The 27,886-nt window shown below is 44.8% G+C and overlaps 2 protein-coding genes across 4 annotated transcripts in view; both read left to right on the forward strand.

Moving 5' to 3' along the window:
* Positions 1 to 10,467, forward strand: part of Marchf2 (membrane associated ring-CH-type finger 2) — a 36,945-nt gene extending 26,478 nt beyond the window's left edge. Inside the window, exons 4-5 of one of the 2 annotated variants that reach the window (XM_045151174.1) lie at positions 3,867 to 4,076; positions 9,849 to 10,467. In XM_045151174.1, the coding sequence (XP_045007109.1) occupies positions 3,867 to 4,076; positions 9,849 to 9,929 (291 nt within the window). In that variant the 3' untranslated portion in view covers positions 9,930 to 10,467. The remainder of the gene's footprint in view (positions 1 to 3,866; positions 4,077 to 9,848) is intronic. The other variant, XM_004672201.2, reaches the window with a different exon arrangement.
* A 6,130-nt stretch (positions 10,468 to 16,597) lies between these two features.
* Positions 16,598 to 27,886, forward strand: part of Hnrnpm (heterogeneous nuclear ribonucleoprotein M) — a 60,733-nt gene continuing 49,444 nt past the window's right edge. For both annotated transcript variants that reach the window (XM_004672203.2, XM_004672205.2), the window contains exon 1: positions 16,598 to 16,755. In XM_004672203.2, coding sequence (XP_004672260.1) covers positions 16,643 to 16,755 — 113 coding nt within the window. In that variant the 5' untranslated portion in view covers positions 16,598 to 16,642. The remainder of the gene's footprint in view (positions 16,756 to 27,886) is intronic.

The raw sequence follows: 27,886 nt of genomic DNA on the forward strand, positions 1-27,886 counted from the left end.
CTCATTCTAGGCAATGGGCTCTATCATTAACTATATCCCAGTTCTTAGTATTGAGTTATCATGTTATAATCTTAGCTGCCTCCCTTCTTCCCACAGCAGGAGATAAACCCTTTGTTCCTTCTTCTCTTTCTTCCTTTACAGGGCTTCAGTATCTCAGGCTGGCCTCAAACTTCTTATATAGCCAGGAATGCCTCTATCTTCCAAGTGCTGGGATTTCAGGCATATGGTATTCAGTGCTATGGGTGGAACCCAGGGTTTTGTGTGCTAGGCAACTGAGCTATATCTTTAGCCTTTCCAGCCCCCCAACCCCCCGCCCTTATATATATATTTAGGGAATTGCTATAGCCCAGAGTGGCCTAAAAATTACTGTGTAGCCTCTGGTTGCCCTTGAACTCAGTGGTCCTCCTACCGCAACCTTCCAAGTGCTAGGATTAAAGGTGTTTGCCACGACACCTGTTTTTTTTTTTTTTTTTTTTTTTTAGGTTCAGTCTCTAGCCCAGGCTGACCTGGAATTTTCTCTGTAGTCCCAAACTAGCCTTGAACTCACTGTGACCCTCTTCTCTACCTCCTAAGTGCTGGGATTAAAGGCATGTCTTTTATTTTTTCAAAGTTTGTTGGGGGCCAGGGGGTAGGAATGCTCTCTGGCTTCAGATAGTTGGCTGAGAAATTGAACCCAGGCTGGCAAGCATTACAAGCAAACACCTTTATTCCCATAGCCACCTTTCTAGCCTTGTCCTCCCCCCCCCCCCCCCCCGTGCTTATTTATTTTGCAAACACAAAGAGAAAGATAAAGACGAGAGAGACAGTGAGAGAGAATGGGCATACCAGTGCCTCTAGTTTCTGCAAACAAACTCCAGATGGGTGCACCACTTTGTCCATCTGCCTGTACATGGATACTAGAGAATCAAACCCAAGCTGTCAGACAATTTAAGCAAGCATCTTAACTACTAAGCCATCTCTCCAGCCCTTTGTCTTTGTTTTATTTATTTATTTTTGGGTTTTCAAGGTAGGGTTTCACTCTAGCCCAGGCTGGAATTCACTGTTTAGTCTCAGGGTGGCAAGGACAATCAGCCCAATAGCAAATTTAGACTAACACAATCCTTGTTGTTGATCCTTGTAGCCAAAGATAATGGAATCAAATGACTTATGCAGTTCTTCTTTTTGGTTTTCAAAGTAGGGTCTCACTCTAGCCCAGGCTGACCTGGAATTCACTAGGTAGTCTCAGGGCAGCCTCGAATTCATGGCGATCCCCTTACCTCTGCCTCCTGAGTGCTGGAATTAAAGGCGTGTGCCACCATACCCAGCTGTCTTTGTTTTTGAGACAGGGTTTCATAGAACCCAGGCTGACTGGAAACTTGCTGTGTAGCTAAGGATGACCTTGAACTTCTGATCCTGACTGCCTGCCTTCACTTCTCAATTGCTAGCATTATAGGTGTGTGCTACTGTATCTTCCTTTTTTTTTCTTCCTCTTCTCTCCTTTTTACTTTTCTTCTCTTTGTCTCGTGGTATAGGGATTAAACCTAGGGTCTTGGTCATGCTAGGCATATGTTGTTATCATTGAACTATATCTACAACCCCAATCAATATTTTATTTATTTATTTTTAACAATTTCCATATGTATATGCAACAAACCATGATAATTCTTTCCCTTCACCTTCATTGTCCTGCTCCCAAATCCACTATCCATTGAATCTCTTCTTTTTTCCAATTAGTCTCTCTTCTATTTTTATGTCATCATTTTTTTCCTTATTATGAAGGTCTTGTGTAGGTAATAGTATCAACCACTGTGAGGTCATGGATGTCCAGGCCACTTTGTGTCTGGAAGACAGCATTGTAAGCAGTCCTACCCTTCCTTTGGCTTTTACATTCTTTCTACTATCTCTTACACAATGAACCCTGAGCTTTTGGGGGTGTTATAGCGATGTCTCAGTGCTGAACACTCCATTGTCACTTCTTCTCAGCACAATGGTGAGTTTTAAGTCACCCCAGTGGTCACTGCCACCTTTCAGAGAAGCTTCTCTAGCCCAAAGTGAGAGTAGTATTAATAGACATAAACATAAGTGTTTAGAGGGTAATTTTGTGGGCATAATACATGCATTTAGTCAGACATCAGTAGTCATAACTCCCTTAAGGGCTTATGATTTCCCAGCCATAGGCTTTTGACTAGGTTTTCGGTATCAGACCTATATTCCCTCCTGTGGAAGAGGTGAATTATCCAATCAAAGAGAAGTTGGTTTCCCCCATAACAGACATACCACTATTGCCCCTGTTGGCACATTTGACCTCCTTCCTTTACTCTATCCCTTCCCCTGATCCCATTTAATCCATTCCATCCCCAGTAATCTGCTCCTCTGCTTACATATCTATAATACCCTCCCTTCCTCTCATCCCCCATTCAAAGCCCTTTTCTTGATTTCCTGGCCTCTAATACTGACTTTTACTCCAATTTACATACAAATCTAAACATTTGAAGCTAGGGTTCACATACGAAAAGAGACCATGTGACACTAAACAGTGTTTTAAGTAATTTTGAACTGGGCATAGTAGCACAGGTTTGTGTGAAGTAGAGGCAGGAGGATCAAAGTCATCCTAGCTACACAATGAATTTGAAGCCATCTGTGGGTATATGGGATCCTGTATCCAAAAAAAAAAAAAAAGAGACAGAGAGAGAGAGAGAAGTAGGTCAGGCACATGCCTTTAATCCTAACACTTAGGAGGCAGAAGTAGGAGGATTGCTATGAGTTCAAGGCTACCCTGAGACTACATAGTGAACTCCAGGTCAGCCTGAGCTCGAGTGAGATCCTACCTTAAAAAAAAAAACAAAAGAGGGGAGCTGGGCGTGGTGGCACATGCCTTTAATCCTAGCACTCAGGAAGCAGAGGTAGAAGGATCACAGTGCATTCAAGGCCACCCTGAGACTACATAGTGAATTCTAGGTCAGCTTGGACTAGAGTGAAACCCTACCTTGGAAAAAAAAAAAAAGGGACTGGAGAAATGGCTTCATGGTTAAGACGCTTGTGTGCAAAGCCAAAATTCCCAGGTTCAATTCTCCAGGATCCATGTAAGCCAAATGCACAAGATGGCATATTTGTCTAGGGTTCATTTGCAGTAGCTAGAGACCCTGGTGCACCGATTCTCACATTCTCTCTCAAATAAATAAATAAAAATTATATATATGGCTGGAGAGATGGCTTAGCAGTTAAGGTACTTGCCTGCAAAACCAAAGGACCCAGGTTTGATTCCCCAGTACCCATTTAAATCCAGATGCACAAGATGGCACATGTGTCTAGAGTTCATTTGCAGCAGCTGAAGGTTCTAGTGCACCCATTCATTCACTCTCTCTCTCAAATAATTAATTAAAAAAAGAGAGAGGTAATTATTTAGTTTGTAAAGCAAAGTTTTATGGTACAGAATTTCCTATTTGTGGTATCATGGTATCATTTTAAGTTTCAGATTTTGAGCCAGGCATGGTGGCGCACGCCTTTAATCCCAGCACTCAGGAGGCAGAGGTAGGAGGATGCTGTGAATTAGAGGCCACCCTGAGACTACATAGTAAATTCCAGGTCAGCCTGGACTAGAGTGAGACCTTACCTTGAAAAAAAAAAAGTTTCAGATTTTGGATTGCAGATTTTAGATTAGGGATGCTGTGCTTGCACTAGCTACATGAATTCCCACATAGGCCTGAACCCCTCTGCTTGCCTCTGTTTTCCCATCTGTAAAATGGAGGCAAACACACAGCATGGGCCTAATTCATCATAAACTCAGTAAGTGTCTAAAAGAATGAACAGAGGGCAGCCCAGGCCTACAACCCTGCACCCAGTCCCTCAGCAACTCTTGTTCACATCTCCCATCTACTCCTCTGCAGTGGCTGAAGGACCCTGGGCCCCGAACAGAGAAACGGACCTTGTGCTGTGACATGGTATGCTTCCTGTTCATCACACCACTGGCTGCCATCTCAGGCTGGCTGTGCCTGCGTGGAGCCCAGGACCACCTACGCCTCCATAGCCAGCTGGAGGCTGTGGGGCTCATAGCTCTCACCATCGCCCTGTTCACCATCTATATCCTCTGGACTCTGGTGAGTGGCCATAGTTGGAGAGGAAGGGCTCAGTTGGGAGTAGCTGGGCTGTCTGGGGGTGTAGCCCCAGATGGATTGGATCTCTTCTGCTCCCCTGTATGTTGTGAACCTCCAGATTCAAAGTATGATAGGGGTTCAAGGTAGCCTGGAACCAGATAAGAGCCTTATGCTCCCAGGTTATAAGGGCACCTGATCACCCATTCTGAGTCTTGTGATGAGGTTGGAAGGAGAGAGAGAGCAAGAGAAGGAGGTAATGGGATGAGTAGAGTAGGACTGGTACTATGGCTCAGTCAGTAGAGCACCTGTCAGGCAAACCTGAGGACCTGCCCAGTTGGTGAGCTCTGGGTTCAATGAGAGACTCTGTCTCAACAAATAAGAGAGCAGTTGAGGAAGACACCCAACATCAACTTCTGCCCTTTGCACATGTCCACACATACACACATATACAAAAAAAAAAAAAAGCCAGAAAAATAAGGCTGAGCAAAGAAGAAACTATGATAGAGGTAGATAAGAGGAGAAAGTTGTTAAGAAATTGAGCCAGAGTTCAGAATGTAGCTCAATGGTAGAGCCATTTACCTAGCATGCTCAAGGACCTAGGTTTAATCCCTAATACCATAAATAAAATAAAACAAAAACAAGCAAGCAAATAAAGGTGTGGTAGTTCATACTGCCTATAACCCTGAATTTAGGAAGCTGAAGCAGAAGGATTTCCCAACTTTGAGGCCAGCCTGAGCCATAGTGAGTTCCAGGCCAGCTTGGACTACATAGTAAGACACTGTCTCAAAATAAAAAATAATTAAGAGGAGAGATGTAGATTAAGAAATTGGGGCTGAAGAGATAGCTTAGTGGTTATGCGCTTGCCTGTGAATCCTAAGGACCCCAGTTCGAGGCTTGATTCCCCAGGATCCACGTAAGCTAGATGCACAAGGGGGCACATGCATCTGGAGTTAGTCTGCAGTGGCTGGAGGCCCTGGTGCACCCATTCTCTCTCTTTCTCTCTCTGCCTCTTTCTCTCTCTGTGTGTCTGTGACTTTCAAATAAATAAATAAAAATTTAAAAACAAAGAAATTAACTGAGATGGGAGTGACAGTTCACACTCATAATTTCAGCTCTCCAGAGGCTGAGGTAAGAGGATTACCATGAGTTAGGGCTAACCTAGGTTAGAGTGCATTTCAGGTTCCAGGTCAAGCTGGGCTGGAGTGAGACCCTGCTAAAAAAAAAGAAAAAAAGGGGGAAAAAAAAAAGAAATAAATTAGGGAACCAGGCACAGTAGTACATATCTATAGTCCCAACTGTTCAGGAGGCTAAGGCTGGTGGATTGCTTGAGTCCAAGAGTTCAGGCTCAGGTTGAACTGCAACATAATGAGAAGCTATCAAAAGAGATTTGAGGACTAGAGAGTTAAGGCGCTTGTCTGCAAAGCCCAAGGACCCAGGTTCGATTCTCCAGGTCCCACATAAGCCAGATGCACAATGTGGCTCATGCATCTGGAGTTTTTTTTTAATTTTTATTTTATTTATTTATTTGAGAGTGACAGACACAGAGAGAAAGACAGATAGCAGGAGAGAGAGAGAATGGGCACGCCAGGGCTTCCAGCCTCTGCAAACGAACTCCAGACGCATGCGCCCCCTTGTGCATCTGGCTAACGTGGGACCTGGGGAACCGAGCCTCGAACCGGGGTCCTTAGGCTTCACAGGCAAGCGCTTAACCGCTAAGCCATCTCTCCAGCCCCATCTGGAGTTTTTTTTGCAGTGGCTAGAAGCCCTAGCACACCCATTCTCCCCCTGTCCCCCATTGTCTCTAATAAATAAGAAATTACAAATAATTTTAAAAAGATTTGAGTAGCAAACAAGAGATTGAAACCAAAAGACAAAAAGACAGGAGATGTGGCTCGGTTGGTAGGCTGCTTGTCTAGCATGCATAAACCCTGGATTTGATCCTCAACCCTGCATAAACTACGCAATGGTGGCACACACCTGTAATCTCAGCACTTGTGAGGTAGAGACAGGAGCATTAGGAGTTCTAGGCCAGCCTGCACAACAAAGTTCAGTGCCAGCCTGGGTTCATGAGCCCATGTCTTTAATACATACATACATACATACATACATACATACATATATATATATATATATATATATATATATATATATACACACACACACATATCACTACCAACAACAACAACAAAAAAAATCAAGAAAGATTATGTGTGAGAGAAGTATTGATTGAGAAACTAAGGGCTGGGGGTATAGCTCAGTGGTAGAGCACTTTCATAGCATGCATGAGGCCAGGAAAGCAAACAAACAGAAAATGAGACTGAAAGGGGTACCCCATAAAAAATTTACATGTATGTTTTTATATGTCAGTGAAAAAAACAAACTTAAACTAAAAAAAAAAAGTTGGTAAGGGAAACAATAGAAAATAGGAGGAAGAGAGAGGAGTGAAAAGAGAGAGAACTGAGACTAAGGCTGTGAGAGAGACAGAAGCAGTAACTAAGGTCAGGTGAGGTTGTAATTCCAGCATGTGCTTGAACCTTTGCTTAATGAAAGAAAGTCCCACACACTTGTCCCTCAGATACAACCACTGTGGGGGACATCCCAGCACCACAAAAAGTTGTTTTCTTGCATGTGTATGTGTATATTTGCATGTTCCCTATGTGCATAGGTGCATGTGTGTGCAGATATGCAGGAGCTACCCTAGTCCTTAGTCCCATCCCCTTCCATGGCATTTTGGAGACTGGATTTCTGTATGTAGCCCAGGCTGAACTAGAATTCATCATTTAGCTCTGGCTGGTCTGTAAGTAGATATATAGCACATGTTGGCCTTGAATTCATGGAGATCCTCCTGCCTGAGACTCTTACAGACATGAATTTCCATGCCTGGAATAAAAGGATTTCCTTTTTTTTTAAAAAAAAAAGAAAAAGAAAAAGATATTTATTTGAGAGAGAGAAAGAGGGGGTGGGGGGAAACTGGGCAGGTCAGGGCCTCTGGCCACTGCAAACAAACTCCAGATGCATGTGCCCCCTTGTACATCTGGCTTATGTGGGTCCTGGAGAATTGAACCAGGATCCTTTGGCTTTGCAGGCAAACACCTTAAGTGCTAAGCCATCTCTCCAGCCCTTTTTTGGTTTTTTTTCAAGGTAAGATCTCACTCTAGCCCAGGCTGACCTGGATGTCACTGTGTAGTCCTCAGGGTGGCCTCAAACTCACAGCAATCCTCCTACCTCAGCCTCCTGGGATTAAAGGCGTGTGCCACTACACCTGGCTCAGGATTTCTTAAAATAAACTGGGCATAGTAGTGTGCCCCTATAGTCTGAGGTATGTGGGAATTTGAGGCAGGAGGGCTGCTTGAGTTCAGAAGTTCAAGAGCAGCCTGGGAAATGTAGTGAGAAAGAGAGAGAGCCAGCGAGTGCAAGAGCGTGCACTTAAATAGGATCTAATGTAGCTCAAGCTGGCCTTAAACTTGCTATATATGAGGATGACCTTGAACTTCCATTTTGCATTCTGCCATACTGGGGATTAAACCCAGGGACTCGTGTATGCTAGGCAAGCACTCTCCCAACTGAGCTACATCCTAGCCCTTTTTTTTCTCTTCCTTCTCTTTTTTCTTCCTCCTGTCTCCCTCCTCCTCCTCCTCATCTTTTCTTCCTTTCTTTCCTTTTTTTGTTTTTTAAAATAGGGCTTCACTCTGTAGCCCAAACTGACTTTTTTTTTTTTCTCATTTTTAGACTGGGTCTGTCTAACCCAGGCTGACCTGGAACTCACTCTGTAGCCCAGGCTGGTCTCAAACTCATGGCAATCCTCCTACCTCAGACTCCCAAATGCCAAGTGAGCCATCAGCCCTGGGCCCATAGCTTATATTGTATAGTGATGTCCTAGCCATTTTAGATTGTGTAACTATTCTCAGTGTTTGCACTGTGATGAAGTTGCCCAGTGATGGAATTCTCAGGATTTATTCTTGTGGTTAAGTGACATGTATTTTAAAAAATATAAATAGCATGAAACCATAGGTCGTGGTTTGCAGTTGTCTTGTTTAACTTTGCTAATGTCCTTTAAAAAGAAAAAGGGCAGCCACCCAGATGGTATTGGTTGTATGAGTATACAATATTTGTTTAATCAATCCCTTTTGACACACACTGGGATTTTTTTTCCAATGTGGGTTTTCTTCCTTCATTTTCCCCCTTCTTTCTATTATGAAATCCCTTTTCTCCCTCCTTTTCTTTTTCTTCTCTCCTTTCCTTCCTCCCTCCAGCTTTCTCTTGCTTCCTTTTTTTTTTTTTATGTTGTTGTTGTTTTGAGGTAGGATTTCACTCTAGCCTAGGCTGACCTGGACTTTACTGTGTAGTCTAAGGGTGTGCCACCAGCCCAGCTTGTTTATTTTTTTGTTTTCTCAGATTACCTTGAATTTGCAGAGATCCTTCTACCTCTGCCTCCCCAGTGCTGGGATTAATGGTATTTGCCACCATACAGGGCTTCCTTCCTTCCTTTTTCTTTTCTTCTCTTTCCTTTTCTTTTTTTGTGACAGAGTTTCATGTAGCTGGCCCCAGCAGCTACCTAGCTGAGAATGACCTTGAACTCCTGATCCTCTTGTCTCTGCCTCCCAAGTCCAAACTATAGGTGTGCTCTACCACACCCAGTTTGTGCTGTGCTGTGGATTGAACTCAGGGCTGTCTTTACCCACTGGCTCCATTCCCAGTTTCTAGGGCATATTTTTCATTGCTTTAAAACTCATCTGTTCTCTACTTGTTCTTTTCCACTATGTCTAATGGCCACTAATCTTTTAACTGTTTCCAGTTTCGTCTTTTCCAGAGTGTACATGGAGTCATACAGCCCTTCTCATATTTGCCTCTTTCACATAATTAAGTGCATTTAAGATTTCTCCATGTGTGTTCATAGCTAGATGACTCCTTTTTTCCAAAACCCCAGTATTGGGGACTGAACCTAGAACCTCAAGTGCTCTATCACTAAACTATTTTTATTTTTATTATTTATTATTTTGATTTTTTGAAAAAGGGTTTTGCTCTAGCCCAGACCCACCTGGAATTCACTATGCAGTCTTAGGGTGGCCTTGAACTCACGGTAATCTTCCTAATTCTGCTTCCTGATTGCTGGGATTAAAGATATGTGCCACCACCTGGCAGATTTTTTAAATATTTATTTTTGCAGTACTGGGGATTGAATCCTGGGCCTCATTTATTCTAGGCAGGGCCACTATCACTGTGCTATATCCCCTATATCAAATGATTTTTTTTTTTTTGAGACAGGGTCTTATGTATCTGAGGCTGTGTTCAAACACACTATGTAGCTGAGGATGATCTTAAATTCCTGATCCTCCTGCCTCTATCTTCTGAATGCTAGGATTACAGGTGTATTGTATGCCACCACACTCATTCTATGTGGTGCTGGGGATTGAACTCAGAGCTGCATGCATGCTGGGCAGGTACTATGCCACTGAGCCACATCCTCAGTCTTCACTTATTTTTAGCACTGAATAATATCCCATTGTCTGGATACACCATAATTTTTTTATCTTTGTACCTATAGAGGAGCATCTTGGTTGCTTCCAGGTTATACAATTATATGACTGCTTGATTTAATCCCAGGAGACAGTATGACCATTCCCATCAGTGACAGATCTGGAGCTTCTTGCTCTCTGCTGGGGTATGGGTGGAGGGTCCCTCACTTTTACAGGACTCAAAATGGATGTGAAGTCTTGCCAGTGGGCCCCTTTTCATTTGGGGTGGAGGCTATCTCTACCTTCCCACCCACTGCAGGACTGCCCCCGCAGGTCTCTTTCCGCTACCATTGCCAGCTGTACTCTGAGTGGAGAAAGACCAATCAGAAAGTTCGCCTGAAGATCCGGGAAACAGATGGCTATGGGGACCCCCACCATTCCCCTCTGGCTGCTGGACTCTTGAAAAAGGTGACAGAGGAGACGCCTGTGTGAGAGCCAGGCTGGCAGGGCATCATTGATGATTCAGAGGCCAGAGCCTATTGATAATGGCTCTTGGAAGGACAAAAGGCAACTGCCTTTCCTCGATATTTCTCAGGCCAAGAGCTTCACCAAGCCAGAGCCTGCTCTCTGATTCTGTGTCAATATATTTTCAATGTTTTTGTTTTGCACACTGTTTTACACAAAGACAGATGGATGTGGTCTTAGCTTTGGATGGAGAGGTACCCCGATCTCATTGTGAGGTCTGGCACCTCCTGGGCCAGCAACTGGGGCCCGCAACTGGGTGTGACAAGGGCAACCATTGGGCTGGAAGGTTCCAGCTAGCTTCTTGCATTATTCTGTACTTGGCAGGCTCGCTTTCCTGGCTCTTAACTTTACAAAGTTGCACTGCATTTCAAAATCTCACCCCTGAATGAATAAAAGGAGCCTTGCTGGATAAATTGGACTAGTCAGTTAAGTTTTTAAATTGCTCAGGGTGAGTGATTCACTGGGGGTGAAAAAGAAATAAAAGAGTCTGGGGAGATGTCTTAGTGGTTAAGGTGCTTTCCTATGAAGCCTAAGGACCTAGGTTCCATTCCCCAAAACCTACCTAAGCCAAATACTCATGGTGGCACATGTGTCTGGCGTTCGTTTGCAGTGGCTAGAGGTCCTGGTGCACCATTCTTTCTCTTTCATAAATAATAATTAAGAAAAAGAAACAAAAGTCTGAGTTTCAGGTAAGGAACAGGCAGCAGGGGTTATAATGATTTTTTTGTTTTGTTTTTTTGAAGTAGGGTCTCACTCTAGCCCAGGCTGACCTGGGATTCACTATGGAGTCTCAGAATTGCCTCAAACTCATGTTGATCCTCCTACCTCTGCCTCCTGAGTGCTGGTATTAAAGGCATGTGCCACCATGCCCAGCAAATTTTTTAAATTCTTATTTTTGCAGCACTGGGGATTGAACCCAGGGCTTCTAGGCAGAGCCACTATCACTGTGCTGTATCCCTATATCAAATGAAATTTTTTGGTGAGAGAGCACATGTGTATATGCATCTGATGTGCATATATATGTATTTTCATGTGTGTATGGGTACATGGGTGTGTGAGGATGTTTTTACGTGTGTGTGTGTGTGTGTGTGTGTGTGTGTGTGCATGTGGAAGCCAGAGGTAGACATTGGATGTCCTTAGTTGCTCTACACCTATTTTTTGAGAGAGTCTCTAACTGAACCTTGAATTCACCTGTTTGGACAGACTAGCTAGCTAGCAATCCCTAGGAATACACCTATGTATTAGTTATTTTCTCGTTTTTCTGACCTGATAAGAAGAAAATTAAGAAAGGTATATTTCAGCTTACAGTTCCAGGTCCCAGTTCATTGTGGTGGGGTGGCATACCAGCAGGAATGTGAAACAGTTGGTCACATTTAGTCCACAGTGAGGAAGCAGAGAGGGATGAATGCTGTGCTCAGCTCTCTTTCTCCTTTGTATTCAGTCTGGGACCCCTGCCCATGGAATGAGGTCACCCACAGTAGGTCCTCCCTCCTCAACTAACCTAACCTAGAAAATTACTCACAGACATTCCCATAGATTTGATTCCATGCTAATTCTTGTTTTGTGTGTGGGTGTGTCTGTGTGTTTTTTCAAGGTAGGGTCTCACTTAGCACAGGCTGACTTGGAATTCACTATTGTAGTCTCAGGGTGGTCTTGAACTCAAGGCCATCCTCCTACCTCTGCCTCCTGAGTGCTACGATTGAAGGCATGCGCCACCATGCCTGGCTTCTATAGCGATTCTAAATTCTGTCTGTCAAGTTAATAACCAGAGATTTACTGTCATAGCTGTGTCTACCTCTCCAGTGCCTAAAATTTTTACATGGATACTAGAGATCCCAACTCCAAGTCCTCATGCTTGTATGGCAAGAACTTTATCCATTGAGTCCTCTCCTCAGCCCAATAGATATTTTTTGTTTGTTTATTTGTTTTTGTTTTCCAAGGTAGGGTCTCACTCTAGCCAAGCTGACCTGAAATTCATCACGTAGTCTCAGGGTGGCCTCAAACTCACGGCAATCCTCCTACCTCTGCTTCCCAAGTGCTGGGATTCAAGGCTTGCGCCACCACACCTGGCTCCAGTAAATATTTTTAAGAATATACAAAACCAGCTGGGCATGGTGGCACAAGCCTTGAATCCCAGCAGTTGAGAGGTAGAAGGATCACTATGAGTTTGACACTACCCTGAAACTACATAGTGAATTCCAGGTCAGCCAGAGCTAGAGTGAAAAATTTTAAAAATACCAAAAAATAAAAAACAAAAAAGACTATACAAGGGCTGAGAATGTAGCTTGGTGATAGAACACAAACTTAGATTAGCATATACAAAGTCCTGGGTTCCATTCCCAGCACCACTAAAAATAAGGTTATGTAAGAACAGTTTCCCCTCATTTTACATCTCCTACTGGACAGGCTCCATATACTGAATCTCTTATATTAATAACTAATGTTGATGCCAACTACATCTCCTACTGGCCAGGTTCCATATATCTCTTATATTAATAACTAATGCTAATGCCAAACATACTTGCTCAGATCACCATGAATGAGGCCCACTTCTGGGCCTCTCCTCCCTTGTCTGACTCTTGGCCTTGTCCTCTGTGGAGAAGGAACCAGATATTACCTTCATTTTATAGGTGGGAAGATTGAGGTACAGTGTAGGAAAACCTTTATCTGAGGTTCCACAGCCTTAGGAGGCAGAGCCCCTAGATCTGTACTTCACCAGTACTAAGTTTTGTAGCCCCTCCCGTGAAAACTCAGAAAAGATACAGAATATGGTCATACTAATCACAGCTCCTTTCTTTTTGTGTGTTTGTATACATGTGAGCACATGTGTGTGTGTGTTCATGTGCACTTGTGTTCAGGCCAGAAGTTGATACTGACTGTCTTCCTCAATTGCACTTCCCCTTATTTTTCAAGACAGGGTATTCACTGAACCTAGAGCTCATCAGCTAGACTAGGTAGTCAGCAAGCCCTGAGGAATCCTTCTGTCACTGCTGCTCCAGCTCTGGGATTACAGATGTGCACTGTCACACCTGGCTTTTATGTGGTACAGGGGATCTGAACTTAGGTCCTTTTGCTTGTGTTACAGTCAGCCTCATGTTGCTGGCAGAAAACACCCTACCAACAGAGGCTTGTGGGAGGAAAGAGTTTATTTGGGCTATGGACTCAAGTGGAAGCTCCATGACAGCAGGGAAAAACAATGGCATGAACAGAGGATGGACATCACTTCCTGGCCAACATCAGGTTGACAACAACAGCAGGGGAGTGTGCCAAACACTGGCAAAGGGAAGCTGGCTATAACACCCATAAGCGCGCCACCAACCATATACTGCCTCCAGGAGGCTTCAAATGTCAAATTGCCACCTAGCATTCAGAACATATAAGTTTATGGGGGACACCTGAATCAAACCACCAAATTCCATCCCTGGCCCCTATAAACCGAAAACCATCCATGATTCAGTCCAACTCTAAAAGTCCCCATAGGTTTTTATTTGTTTGTTTTTTTAATTTTTTTTTTCGAGGTAGGTCTTGCATCTTGCTCAGGCTGACTTGGAATTCACTATGTAATCTCAGGGTGGCCTCAAACTCTGAGTGATCCTCCTACTTCTGCCTCCTGAGTTCTGGGATTAAAGGTGTGTGCCACCACACCCGGCTTCCCCATAGTTTTTTTTGTTTTTGTTTTGTTTTTCGAGGTAGGGTCTCACTGTAGCTCAGGCTGATCTGGAATTCACTATGTAGTCTCAGGGTGACCTCGAACTCATGGTGATTCTACCTCTGCCTCCCGAGTGCTGGGATTAAAGGTTTGCGCCACCACACCTGGCCCCATAGGTTTTTTTTATTTGTTTTGATTTTGTTTTAATCAATCCCAACATGTCCAAACATTCCCATAGTCCAGGATCTTTTAACTGAACCATAATGCCAAAAAAAAAAAAAAAAAATAACACCATAATGACACAGCATACACATTCACACTACAAAAGATGGCACTGAGCATAGCAAGGAAATATTCAACCATCAGCACATCCCTCAAACAATTGCAGTTGAATGGGCAGAAATTTCAGCCCAAAGATTCATTTTCTTCCTGTGCCATATCCCTCTGTTTACACCAATCCTTTTTTTTTTTTTTTGGTTTTTCAAGGTAGGGTCTTGCTTTAGCCCAGGCTGACCTGAAATTCACTGTGTAGTCTCAAGGTGGCCTTGAACTCACATCCATCCTCCTACTTACGCCTCCCGAGTGCTGGGATTAAAGGCCTATTCCACCACGCCCAGCTTACACCAGTCCATTTCTACACAATGCAACCCTGCACAAGTTCTCAGGACTCAGGCATAAAAGCAAGCCTTTCATATAAACTGCTCAGTCCAGACAAAGCTTTCTTACCCTCACAAGCCAAACCTCATGGTCCATAGATCTTACAGCATTCAAGTTTTTCAACTCTGACCAGAATAATCCAAGGTGTACCTACAGCACTGCAAGGTATCTCTTTGGCCAAGATTTCAAATTCATCCACATTCCTCCTGCAAAGCTGTTCCAGAAGGCCAAAAGTCACACAGGTTTCTGGCAGTAATCATACCACTTCCCAGTACCAACTTTACTGTTGCAGTTAGTTTCAAGTTGCCACATAAAACACCAGACCAAGAGCAGCTTGTGGGAGGAAAGGGTTTATTTTGGCTTATAGACTTGAGGGGAAGCTCCATGGATGGCAGGGGAAAATGATGGCATCTCAGCACAGGGTTGACCTCACCTTCTGGACAACATCAACAGGAGAGTATGCCACAGACGGCAAGAGGAAGCTAGCTATATACCTATAAGTCTACCCCCAACAATAAACCACCTCTAGGAGGGTCCTCCAATTCCCAAATTGCCACCAGCCGAAGATCTAATATTCAGAACACATAATTTTATGGAGGTCACCTGAATCAAAACACCACAGCTTGCAAGGTAAACACTTTATCACTGAGCTGTTTCCCTAGCTTCTTTTTGTTTGTTTCTTTTTACAAAAATGATGGTATATTTTTAATGTTTATATTGAATAATGCCTTTAAAGTTGAATATAGTGCCACAAAATATTCTATTCATATGATAATTACAGGATTTATTATCTTAATTCATGGTGCACTACAAGTGGTATGGTTCAGAGCCAAAGGGGCCTGTGCCAACCTTTTGCCTCCTCCTGCCACATCCACATGCACCCCTAGGCATGCAAACTCAGGGTAGAGCAGAGCCAGGAGGCATCGGGCATTGGACAAGCCCAGAAGCTGCTCCCCTAGTTTCTTACTGCTTTCCCAGGCTCCATTCCAGGTCGGATCAGGCCCACTGCACAGAAGGCACATACACCCTGACATTCTTCCCGTGAGGTTCTTCTATTTTCTAATCCAGTTTAGTGGATTTCTGCCACTGGTGAGCCATGAAACATGATCTGGAACACCCTGCAAAAACCTTATATTCATATTTATTTGACCTGGAATTCACCATGTAGTCTCAGGGTGGCCTTGAACTCACAGTGTTCCTCCTACCTCTGCCTCCTGAGTGCTGAGATTAAAGGCGTGTGCCACTATGTTGGGCACTCTTCTTTTTTTGAGGCAGGGTATCACTGTAGCCCAAGCTGGCCCTGAACTCACAGCCATCCATACACCTCAGCTTCCTACTTGCTGGGATTAAATGTGAGCGTCACCACACCCAGATTAGGTTTTGTTTTGTTTTGAGTCTGGGTCTTACTGTAGTCCAGGCTGCCTCAAAGTCAGGGCAATCCTTCTACCTTGTGTGAACCATCTTTAAATCGAATATTTTCAATTGCATTGAGGAGGTTTGGGTTGATGCTAATTTTTGTTTAAGAATCCACAAGGGCTGGAGAGATGGCTTAGCGGTTAGGCGCTTGCCTGAGAAGCCTAAGGACCCCGGTTCGAGGCTTGGGTCCCCAGGTCCCACGTTAGCCAGATGTACAAGGGGGTGCACGCGTCTGGAGTTTGCTTGCAGAGGATGGAAGCCCTGGCGCGCCCATTCTCTCTCTCTCCCTCTATCTGTCTTTTTCTCTGTTGTCTGTAGCTCTCAAATAAATAAATTTTTAAAAATTAAAAAAAAAAAAAAAGAATCCGCCAGACAGAATATTCTCTTCCCCTTGGCCGCAGCTCTGGTTACAGAAAGTTGGAAGTGATTAACTACAGGTGTGTGCATGTAAACGTGGGTAAAAGATGCCTCGCCCAGCTGAGGAGGATCGCAGTGAGTTCGAGGTTACCCTGAGACTACATAGAGACTTCCAAGTCAGCCTGGGCTAGAGCGAGACCCTACCTTGAAAAACCAAAATAAATAAATAAATAAATAAATAAGTAAATAAATAAGTACAAAAATAAATAAAAGATGCCTCCCCTATCAAATTTGGAAGGTGGGCGGAGCATGGGACGAGCGTGGCAAGTTGGTCGCGGGAATCTACAGTAGCGAGTTTGCGCCTGCGCGGGCAGAGAGGCTTGTGCGGAGGCGCCAGCGAAGGAAGCGGGAGCCGGTCGTGGCATGCGCAGGCGTTACTGGTCGTGCCGGGTCACGTGAGCGCGCAGGCGCAGTTTCCCTTCTTCACACAAAGCCCAGACGCGGAGAAAATGGCGGCAGGGGTCGAAGCGGCGGCCGAGGTGACGGCGACCGAGCCTAAAATGGAGGAAGAGAGTGGCGCGCCCGGCGTGCCGAGCGGGAACGGAGCTCCAGGCTCAAAAGGGTAAGTGTTTTAACGGTTCGTTTTCTCTTTCCGTGGTTAGATTCGCACGATGCGGACGGCGATAGCTCTGTTAGGTCTGTTATCCCCCCTCCTTTCGTCGCCTCGAGCCTTTCCCGACCCAGGGTTGAGGGTAGCCGAGGCTATGGCGACGGAGAAGCCTGGAGAGACTCACGGATCGCCCCTTGCCGACCGGCGTCGGGCCTTCAAGCCAAGTGCGACGTCGTGGGCTAAGGCCTCCGGCCTGGCCTAGGCCGTCGGCTGATATCGCGCAGGCCGCGGAGCCTGAGAGCCGAGGACCCGGAGTCCGCTGCGCCGCTTGCGGTAGAGCCACCTTGGCTGTGCAGTTTCACCCTGCCCTCTCCTAGCATGCCTTCCCGGGACTCAGTTTCCCGATCTGAGAAGTGGGGTGGGCAGGCAGTGCTCGCGCCGGACGTCGCGTGTGCGCTCATCCAGGCAAACGGCAGCACCACCGGGGACGTGCGGGTAAAGGCTTGGAGTCCGGACTGGGGCTCCTGCTTAGCGCTCTTTCCTCGTGCTCCTCGCCCGGATCCCGCTGGAGGCGTTTGTCGTTTCCGGTCCCCCTCTCCAGGTGCGTAGTAGGTTTCGTGGGGAGATCAGCTCTGTTCCTGCTCCAGTATTCATTTACCATTAGCAACAGACCAGAAGTGCGTGTGTAGGGGTTCACTTAGTCAGTGTTTCAGGATCACTACAGTACTCCACCTTTTCGAGTCCTGCTGAGCGAGAAATGTCTGTCTAGGGTCTTTGGGTTTTTGTTTTATGAGGCGGGCTCTGTGTAGTTCAAACTGACTTGTTCACTCTGTAACCCTAAGTGTTCCCGAACTCCTTAGCCATTTCCTACCATACCCTCCCATGTGCTGGGGTTGATAAGTTTGAGCTTATTGGGTCTATAGCCTTTGGTTTTGAAAATATGCTAGCTGGCCCTGTTGGCTCAGTACTGTAATCTCAGCTGCTGGGGTACTGAAGTAGGATTGCAAGTTAAAGGCCCTTAGGGGCAGTTTTATTTAGACCTGGTCTCAAAGTGAAGAGGGCTGGGGTTTGTAGCTAAGTGGCTTAGCACGTTAGTGTAGCTTGGGTGAGGTCCTGGATTAAATTTCTAGTATCTTTCTCCCCCAAGAAAAGTTTCCTGAAGGAGAGCCGGGCGTGGTGGTGCACGCCTTTAATCCCAGCACTCGGGAGGCAGAGGTAGGCGGATTGCCGTGAGTTCAAGGCCACCCTGAGACTCCATAGTGAAGTCCAGGTCAGCCTGGGCTAGAGTGAGACCCTACCTCGGGAGAAAAAAAAAAAAGTTTCCTGAAGGAGGAAAACATAAGCTTCTGCTCCTGAGGAACCCAACTCAAAGGTACAGGAGAAACATTTTGCCTCTAAAACCAGCAGTTTATGTGAACTTTGTCATCCCTCAAATTCAAGTGTACTTCAGTACTTAACGTTAATGAGCATTCACTAAGTACAAGCTATGATTACAGATCTGGGGAAATTTCCAAATCCTTTCTTTTCCCTAGGTGGGGTGGGAAAGAAACTTCATAGGTTCTTGGAAGTCAGGAAAAAGGATCTGGCCCTATAATCCCACAATTTGGGAGATTGAAGCAGGAGGATATGGCGTTCAACATGAGATCCTATCTTCAAAAAAAAAAAAATCAAGAGAAAGGGCTGGTAATGTAGCTCTGTCATAGTGCACTTGCTCAGTATGTACAAGGTGCATATACCCCCAATACGGCCCCAAAAATGTGTGTGTGCGCCACCACTTTATTATGGATGGGAACCTGTATAGGAATGTTTGTTTTGACTTTTGTTGTTGTTGCTATAGGAAGCCAGGGCCTTAAGCCTGCTGGTGAAGCTGTACTACTAAGCTACATCCCCAGTCTCATTTCTTTTTCCAGCCTCAGTCCAACAAAAGCCTTGCTGTGTGTGTGTGTGTGTGTGTGTGTGTGTGTGTGTGTGTGTGTGTGTTCCCCCTCAAGGTAGGGTCTCACTGTAGCCCAGGCTGACCTGGAATTCACTATGTAGTCTCAGATTGTCCTCAAACTCATGGCAATCCTCCTACCTCTGCCTCCCAAGTGTGGGGTTTAAAGGCATGTACACCGCCATGTCCGGCTATTTCTTTTGTTGTTTTTGTTTTATTAAGCAACTTGTAACTCCCAGCCTGATCCTCCTGTCTACCTCTGCTGCCACCATCCCCAGCTCTGAAGGATTATTTGAAGGACCTTAAGATATATTTATTTCCTCCATATAGTGTGATGGAGTGCTGCTAGAACCTGCAAGGTGAAAGTGGAATTAGTTGCAGGTTATAGCACTAGAACTGAGTAGTACTTCAAATTTTCCAGTTCATTTTCAAGTAGCCATCTTGTGACTGAGCCATTTTTTATTTTTTTTTAAATTTGTGATAAATATATATATATATAAATATATTTGCCTGGGTAGGGCACACCAAGGATGACTGAGCCATTTGACAAACATAACATGTATAGAAAATTTCAGAGAGTAGGATAAAATATTCTTTGTTGGCAAGAACTCAGGTCTGGCTTAATGTAGGATTTTTGGGGGGGGGGTTGTGATAAGATTTGACTGTAGCCCAGGCTGACCTGGAATTTACTCTGTAGTCTCAGGGTGGCCTTGAACTCACAGCAGTCCTCCTACCTCTGCCTCCCAAGTGCTGGGATTAAAGGTGTGCCCCACCACGCCCAGCTCAGGGATTTTTTTGTTCTTGAGGTAGGGTCTCACTCTAGCCCAGACTGACCTGAAATTCACTATGGAGTCTCAGGGTGGCCTCAAACTCAGGGCAGTCCTCCTATCTCTGGCTCCCAAGTGCGCCACCACGCCCAGCAGGATGTTTTAGAAAAATAGCAACACAAATCTTTGTGTGTGAGCCTGTGAAAAGTTTTTTCTTTTTTCTTTTTTTTTAATCAATTTTATTTGCTTATTTGAGAGAGGTTGAGAATGTGCACTCCAGGGCCTCCAGCCATTGCAAACAAACTCCAGACGCATGTGCTACCTTGTGCATCTGGCTTACGTGGGTCCTGGGGAATTGAACTGTGGTCCTTTGGCTTTGCAGGCAAATGCCTTGACCACTAAGCCATCTCTCCAGCCCCAGCTTTTATTTTTACTTTTATTTTTTGTTTTTCATGGTAGAGTCTCCCTGTAGCCCAGACCTGGAATTCACTCTGTAGTCTCAGGTTGTAGTCTCAAACTCATGGTGATGATCCTCCTACTTCTCTGCCTTCCAAGTGCTGGGATTAAAGGCATGTGCCACCATGCCCAGCTGCTTTTCTTATTTTTATGTAACAATATTTTGGAGTCAAAATTCTTTATTTTTTCGAGGTAGGGTCTCACCCTATCCCAGGCTGACCTGGAATTCGCTATGAAGTCTCGGTGGTTTTGAACTCATGACAGTCCTCCTACTTCTGCCTCCTGAGTACTGGGATTAAAGGCATGTGCCACTACACTCAGCTCCAAATTCTTTAGATGCTTATACCCAGGTAAGAGACTGATTAACCTGTTTCTAGGAATTATGCGTTAGAAATTGATGATGTGTTAAGAAGCAGCAGGATAAAAAGCATGGAAGAGGACCTCTCCCTCCACCTTTTGGGGCCAGTATTCCTTTCTCCTGAAGAAGGTTGGGTAAGGAAATGGTTGAAGTGAGGCAGAGTTTAGTGAACCAAGATCCGGGATTTGGCCATATGTTTTATGTTTAATAGACTTAATTTAAAAAAAAAAGTATTTGCAAGGAGAGAGAAAATGGGCATTCTAGGGCCTCCAGCTGCAGACAAACTCCAGATGCATGTGCCACTTTGTGCATCTGGCTTTATGTGGATACTGGGGAATCAAACCTGGGTCCTTTGGGTTTCCAGGTAAGTGCCTTAACCACTAAGCCATCTCTCCAGCCCCTTAAACTATTATTGACAACCTCTGTGCATATAGATGATATACCATGATCAGTCATAGTCTCCTTCAGTCACCCCTACCTTTTTCCTCCTCCCCATTACCCCTTCACTGAATCTCTTTCCAACTAGCCCATCCTCTATTTTTATTTTGTTTTGTTTTGTTTTGTTTTTTTAGTTTTTTGAGGTAGGGTCTCACTCTAGCTCAGGCTGACCTGGAATTCACTACGGAGTCTCAGGGTGGCCTTGAACTCACTGCGATCCTCCTACCTCTGCCTCCCGAGTGCTGGGATTAAAGGCGTGCACCACCACACCCGGCTCCATCATCTATTTTTATACCCTCCTTGCTTTTTCTCCTATTGTTTCTTTCCTACTGCTATGCAGGTCTTGTATAGGTAGGTTTAATCACTGTGAGATTATGAATACCATAGCCACTTAGTGTTTGGAAGACAGAATTTCAAAGCATTCCTCCCCTTCATTTGGCTCTTAAATTCTTTTTACCTCTTCTGCAATGGTCCCTGAGCTTTGGAAGGTATAATAGAGATGTCTCAGTGCTGAAGACGCTTCTGAGCACTTTGCTGAGTTTTGAGTCTTCCCCAGTGCTTACCATAATCTGAAAAGCAAAGTCTGTCTTACTAAAAGTGAGAGTAACAATAATATGAGCATAACAAAGTGGCACATGTATCTGGAGTTCATTTGCAATGTCTGGAGACCATGGTGTGCCCACTCTCTCTAATAAATAAATATTTTTAAAAAATAATATGAGCATAAACATAAGCATTTAGAAGGCAGTTTTGTGGGCATGATGTATCTATTTAGCCAGACAAGTTTCCCCACTAAGACTTATGACCTTAGCCACAGGCTTTTTTTTTTAACATTTCATTTATTTATTTGAGAAAGAAAGAGGTACATAGAGAAAGTGGGCAAACCAGTGCCTCTAGCCACTGCAAATGAATACCAGACACATTTGCCACCTGGGTCCTTTGCCTGTGCCAGCAAGCACCTTAACCACAAAGCCACCTCTACAGCCCAGCCATGGGCTTTTGACTAAGTTTTCAGTACCAGGGAAGAAATTCCTCCTGTGAGCTGGGCATGGTGGCACACACCTTTAATCCCAGCACTTGGGAGGCAGAGGTAAAGGATCATCACTATGAGTTCAAGGCCACCTGAGACTACATAGTAAACTCCAGGTCAGCCTGGGTAGAGTGAGACCCTATCTCCAAAAAAAAAAAAAACTTCCCTCCTGTGGACCCATGCAGTAGGCCTCAAGTCCAATCAGAGAGCATTTGATCTCCTTCATAATAGATATACCACCATTGAACCAGTTGGTGCATTTGGACTGGCTGGCCAGCCATAAAGCTTGCAGGGACTACTGATGCTTAATAAATACCCTTAATGACTTTTCTGTCCCAAGAAGTTGCATAACTCTTTCAAGCATTCTGACTGCTAGTCAATAGGGAGGATGCTTCTAGTTCAGCTCCAGCTTGATTTCTCAGTGTCTTACAGCCCCCAAATATGTGTTATTCTTCAGCAGTAGGGTCTTAACCATCTAGTTTTGGGGACATCAGGTGCCTCCCTTGTCCAGTAATTCACTGGAAGGTATTCCACCCTTGGCACTGACTTTTTCTTGTAACAGTCTATTTAATAGACTTTTTGAGTATGCATGTGGTGCTGTGGGGATTGAACTCAAGACTTTGTGAGTGCCATGAGCATATCCCAGTCCAATGCTTTAAGAACTGAAATTGGGGCCTGGTGGTACACCCTTTAATCCCATCACTTGGGGAGCCAGAGATAGGAGGACTGCTTGTGAGTTCCAGGCCACCCTAAGACTACCAAGTGAATTCCAGATCAGCCTGGTCTACAGCGAGACCCTATCTCAAAAAACAAAAACAAAACCTAAAATTGGGGGCTGGGTAAATGGCTCAGTGATTAAGGTACTTGCCTGCAGAGCCTAACGATCTGGGTTTGATTCCCCAATGTGGTGGTTTGATTCAGGTCTCCCCCATAAACTTAGGTGTTCTGAATGCTAGGTTCCCAGCTGATGGATATTTGGGAATTAATGCCTCCTGCGGGGAGTGTATTGTTGGGGGCTGGCTTATGGGCTTTATAGCCAGTTTCCCCATGCCAGTGTTTGGCACACTCTCCTGTTGCTATGGTCCACCTTATATTGGCCAGGGGGTGATGTTCACCCTCTGCTCATGCCATTGTTTACCCCTGCCATTGTGGAGCTTCCCCTCGAGCCTGTAAGCCAAAATAAATCTCTTTTTCCCAGAAGCTGCTCTTGGTTGGGTGATTTCTAACAGCAGTGCGAACCGGACTGCAACAGTAAAGTGGTACCAGGAGTGGGGTTGCTGCTAGACACCTGACTGTGTGGCTTCAGCCTTTTGTAGCTGATTTTCAAGAGGAAAGTGGAAGGAGTTGAAACCTTGGCCTAAGAGATGCCTTGCAGTGCTGTAAGTACAGCTTAATGGACTATCCTGGTCAGAGCTGAAAGACCTGAAGGCAGTAAGAACTATGGACTGTGAGGTTTGGCTTATGAGGGTGAGAAAGAGCTGTGCCTGGACTGGGCTAGCAGTTTGTGTGAGAAGCTTGCTCTTGTGCCCATGTCCTGAGAAGTTGTGCAGGGTTGCTTTGCGTAGAAATGAACTGGTGTGTGCAGAGGGATATGGCACAGAAAGAAAAATCTTTGGATGAACTGCTGCCCGTTCAGCTGTAACTGAGAGATTACAACCTTTGAGACTGGGCTAGCTGACCTGTGCTGGGGCAACAGAAAGAATGTAGACTCTTTAGAAGGGGCCTGGGTGCTCAAGGAGTGTCCTGTTCTTCAAAGTCTGTTTTAACCCCCCCTGGATTAGCAAATTGGCACCCTACCTGGTATTGTGGAGTATAAGAAATGCTGGAAAGAGGGTCATTGAGTTTGCAACACGGTCTTGTGTTTTGAAAATGGCCATGGGCAGTGTGAAGTGGGTTTGCTGGTTGCCTGCATGGAGACCCCATGGGGCCATGAGGGTGAACCGTGGCTTGCAGTGGAGACCCTGTGGAGATGCCGGGACCATGAGATGGCTGCCGAGGAGCTGCCGGCCCCGATGAAGTTTCCCAGGACTGTGAGTAGCCTAGCTGGAGGGGCGGAATTGGAATGCCAGAGACTTGTTGCTGGTTAGAATTATCGGACTTGAAGATTTATCACTGGCTAGAGTTGCTGGGCTTAAAGCTACAGAGTTTGATGTTTGCCCTGGTTGTTTTAAATCTTGTATTGGTTGAATATTTCTTTGCTATGCCTAATGCCATCTATTGCAGTATGAATATTTATTCTGTGCCATTATGGGTTTTTTGAGGTTGTTTTGGTATTATGGCTCAGTTAAAAGACCTTGGACTATGGGAATGTATGAACATCATTGTGATTGATAAAATCTATGGGGACTTTTAAAGTCAGACTGAATGCATTGTACTTTACATCATGTATGATTATCAGTTTATGGGGGCCAGGGGCGGAATGTGGTGGTTTGATTCAGGTGTCCTCCATAAACTTAGGTGTTCTGAATGCTAGGTTCCCAGCTGATGGATATTTGGGAATTAATGCCTCCTGCGGGGAGTGTATTGTTGGGGGCTGGCTTATGGGCTTTATAGCCAGTTTCCCCATGCCAGTGTTTGGCACACTCTCCTGTTGCTATGGTCCACCTTATATTGGCCAGGGGGTGATGTCCACCCTCTGCTCATGCCATTGTTTACCCCTGCCATTGTGGAGCTTCCCCTCGAGCCTGTAAGCCAAAATAAATCTCTTTTTCCCAGAAGCTGCTCTTGGTTGGGTGATTTCTAACAGCAATGCAAACCGGACTGCAACACCCAGTACCCACATAAAGCCAGATACACAGAATGCATCTGGAGTTCATTTGCTGTGGCTGGAGGCCCTGGTGTGCCATTCTCTCTCTTCTCTCTCTCTCCTCTATCTCTGTTGGCAAATATTTTTAAAAACGTTTTTATTATTTATTTGAGAGAGAGAATGGGCACATCAGGGCCTCCAGCCACTGCAGATGAACTCCATATGCATGTGCCCCCTTGTGCATCAGGTTTACATGGGTTCTGGAGAATCGAACCGGGATCCTTTGGTTTTGCAGGCAAATGCCTTGACCACTAAGCCATCTCTCCAGCCCTGCAAATATTTCTATTTTTAAAGAACTGAAATTCAGCCCTTGGGAGGCAGAGGTAGGAGGATCACTGTGAGTTTGAGGCCACCCTGAGACTACATAGTGAATTCCAGGACAGCCTGAGCTACAGTGAGACCATGTCTCGAGACCCCCCCCCCCCCAAAAAAAAAAGAGAACTGAAATTGGGCTGGAGAGAGGGCTTAGCGGTTAAGGCGCTTGCCTGCAAAGCCAAAAGACCTCGGTTTGATTCTCCAGGACCCACACAAGGGCACCATATGCATCTAGAGTTTGTTGCAGTGGCTGGAGGCCCTGGCATGACCAAACTTTATCAAATAAATAAATAAATTTAAAAAAAAAAAATGAACTGAAAGATTGGCATACTTGGCAGCCTACTCAGCAGTGAATTTCTACCTAAAGAATTACCATGTTTAGGAGAGCTAGCAAAGTTTTATTGAGAAGCAAGTGTAAACTAATACTCCCTACAGTATTCCTAAAATGACTTACCCAGAATTTGCTTATTTATTTATTTTGTGTGTGTGTGTTTGTGTGTGTGTGTGGTTTTTCAAGGTAGGGACTGGCTTTCTAGCCCAGGCTGACCTGGAATTCACTATGTAGTCTCAGGGTGGCCTTGAACTCATGGTAATCCTCCTATAAGCGCTGGGACTAAAGGTGTGCACCCCCGGCTCCAGTTTTTCTTATTTATTTATTTATTTATTCATGTTTTTTGGGTGGGGGATGTTCTCACTCTGGCCCAGACTGACTTGGAATTCACTATGTAGTCTCAGGATGGCCTCGAACTCATGGTAATCCTCCTACCTCTGCCTCCCGAGTGCTGGGATTAAAGGCATGCGCCACCACGCCCGGCTCATTATTTGCTTACTTATTTTAAAATATTTTTATTTATTTGAGAGTGGGTACACCAGGGCCTCCAGCCATTGCAAATGAACTCCAGACACATGTTCTACCTTCTGTATCTGGTTTATGTTGGTCCTGGGGAATTGAATCTGAGTCCTTTAGCGTTGCAGGCAAGTGCCTTAACTGCTAAGACCAGAGGTTTTTTTTGAAGCCTTTGCAAGATGGAAGCAAAAGAGAAAACTTTCTGTCTACCAGGAGAGGGATATGTACTATATAGACCAAAAAGGATGTGAGCCAGTAAGCTTGATAGATGATCCCAGCTTGGAAATCATGTTTCACAGTTAACTTTTCTCATGTGTATGAGAAGTGATTAATTTTTGTTTTGAAGATTTTTTTTTTTTTTTTCTATTTTGAGGTACTCTTAACTCTAGGCCAGGCTGGCGTGAAACCTACTCTTTAGTCCCAGGTTGGCCTCAGACTCACAGTGATCCTCCTACCTCTGCCACCCCAGTGCTAGGATTAAAGACATGCACCAGTATGCCCAGCCTGAAGAAATATTTTTAGAAGGATTTAGAATTAGAGTATATTTGCTCAGGAGGTAAAACATTCCTTGTAAAGAATTTTGTTTATTTATGTGGTTGTGAGAAGTGGAGTCAGAGCCTCCCAAATGGTAGGCAAGTGCTGTATCAGTGAGCTATCCCCAATACACTCTCTATTTTGAACAGGGCCTCATGAAATTATCCACAAGTTGACTGACATTGAACTCACTATTCCATGCAGGCCTTAAACTTGGACTTCTCTGCCTCAGCCTCTGAGTTAATAGGTATTATAAACCACAAATCTGCACTACCTAGCCTGGCCTAACTTGTTTCTTAATTCTTTGTTTTCACTTATTTATGAGAGAGACAGAGAATTGGGTGCACCAGGGCTTCTAGCCACTGTAAACAAACTCCAGATGCATGTGAACTCCAGATACATGTGCCACCATGTCTGGCTTATGTGAGCACTGGGGAATTGAACATGAGTTCCTAGGCTTTGCAGGCAAGTTCCCCAACTGCTAAGCCATCTCTCTAGCCCGTGTTTTTTTTGTTGTTGTTTTTTGGTTTTTCGAGGTAGGGTCTCACCCTAGCCCAGGCTGACCTGGAATTCACTATGGAGTCTCAGGGTGGCCTCGAACTCATGGCAATCCTCCTACCTCTACCTCCTGAGTGCTGGGATTAAAGGCTTGCGCCACCATGCCCGGCTTTCTAGCCCATTTGTTTTAAAGGTAAAGATGTGTATATATTATGAATTTCAAAGGAGCTACTGTTAGTGTTAACTCTTTTTGTGATTAAGATGACTTATTTGTGTGTTTGCAAGTATGTGTGTAGAGACTAGGGGTTGACATTGGATTTGATGTTTTTCTCAGTTGCTCTCCACGATATTTTTTATTTTTTAAATATATTTTATTTATTTATTCGAATGAGAGAGAGAGAATGGGCACACCAGGGCATCTAGCTGCTGTAAACGAACTCCAGATGCATGCGCCTTCTTGTGCATCTGGTTTATGTGGGTCTTGGAGAATTGAACCGGGATCCTTTGGCTTTGCAGGCAAACACCTTAACTGCTAAACCATCTCTCCAGACCTCTATTTTGTTTTGATGTCATGATCTTTTCCTCCTGTTATGATGGTCTTGTGTAGGTAATGTCAGGCACTGTGAGGTCATGGATATCCAGGCCATTTTGTGTCTGGGGAGAGCATATTGTAAGGAGTCCTACCTTTCCTTTGGTTCTTACATTCTTTCTACCACCTCTTCCACATTAGACCCTGAGCCTTGGAAGGTTTGATAGAGATATTACAGTACTGAACACTCCAGTCATTTCTTTCCAGCACCATGATAACTTATGAGTCATCCCAAGGATACTGCCATCTGAAGAGAGAAGATTCTCTACCAAAAGTGAGCCCTGTTTTAAGTTTTCAGGGATGTATTCCCTCCCATGGAGCAGGCTTCCAGTCCAGTTAGAGGGCAGTTGGTTTCTACCATTACAGATGTGCCACTATTGCACCTGTTGGCTCATTTGGCCTGGTTGGCCAGATATAAGGCTTGCAATATCCACTGGTCATTTCTCTTTCTCCCATTGAACTGCATGCAGAATGGCTTCTTCCAGCTTTCTGTCAGCTGGTCTACATGGAGGAGGTTATCAGCTCAGTTCCAGCAGGATTTCTCAGTGACCTTGCAGCCCAAGTATGTGGAG

The sequence above is a fragment of the Jaculus jaculus genome, chromosome 5 (genome assembly GCF_020740685.1).
Source record: "Jaculus jaculus isolate mJacJac1 chromosome 5, mJacJac1.mat.Y.cur, whole genome shotgun sequence".
Lineage (NCBI taxonomy): Eukaryota > Metazoa > Chordata > Mammalia > Rodentia > Dipodidae > Jaculus > Jaculus jaculus.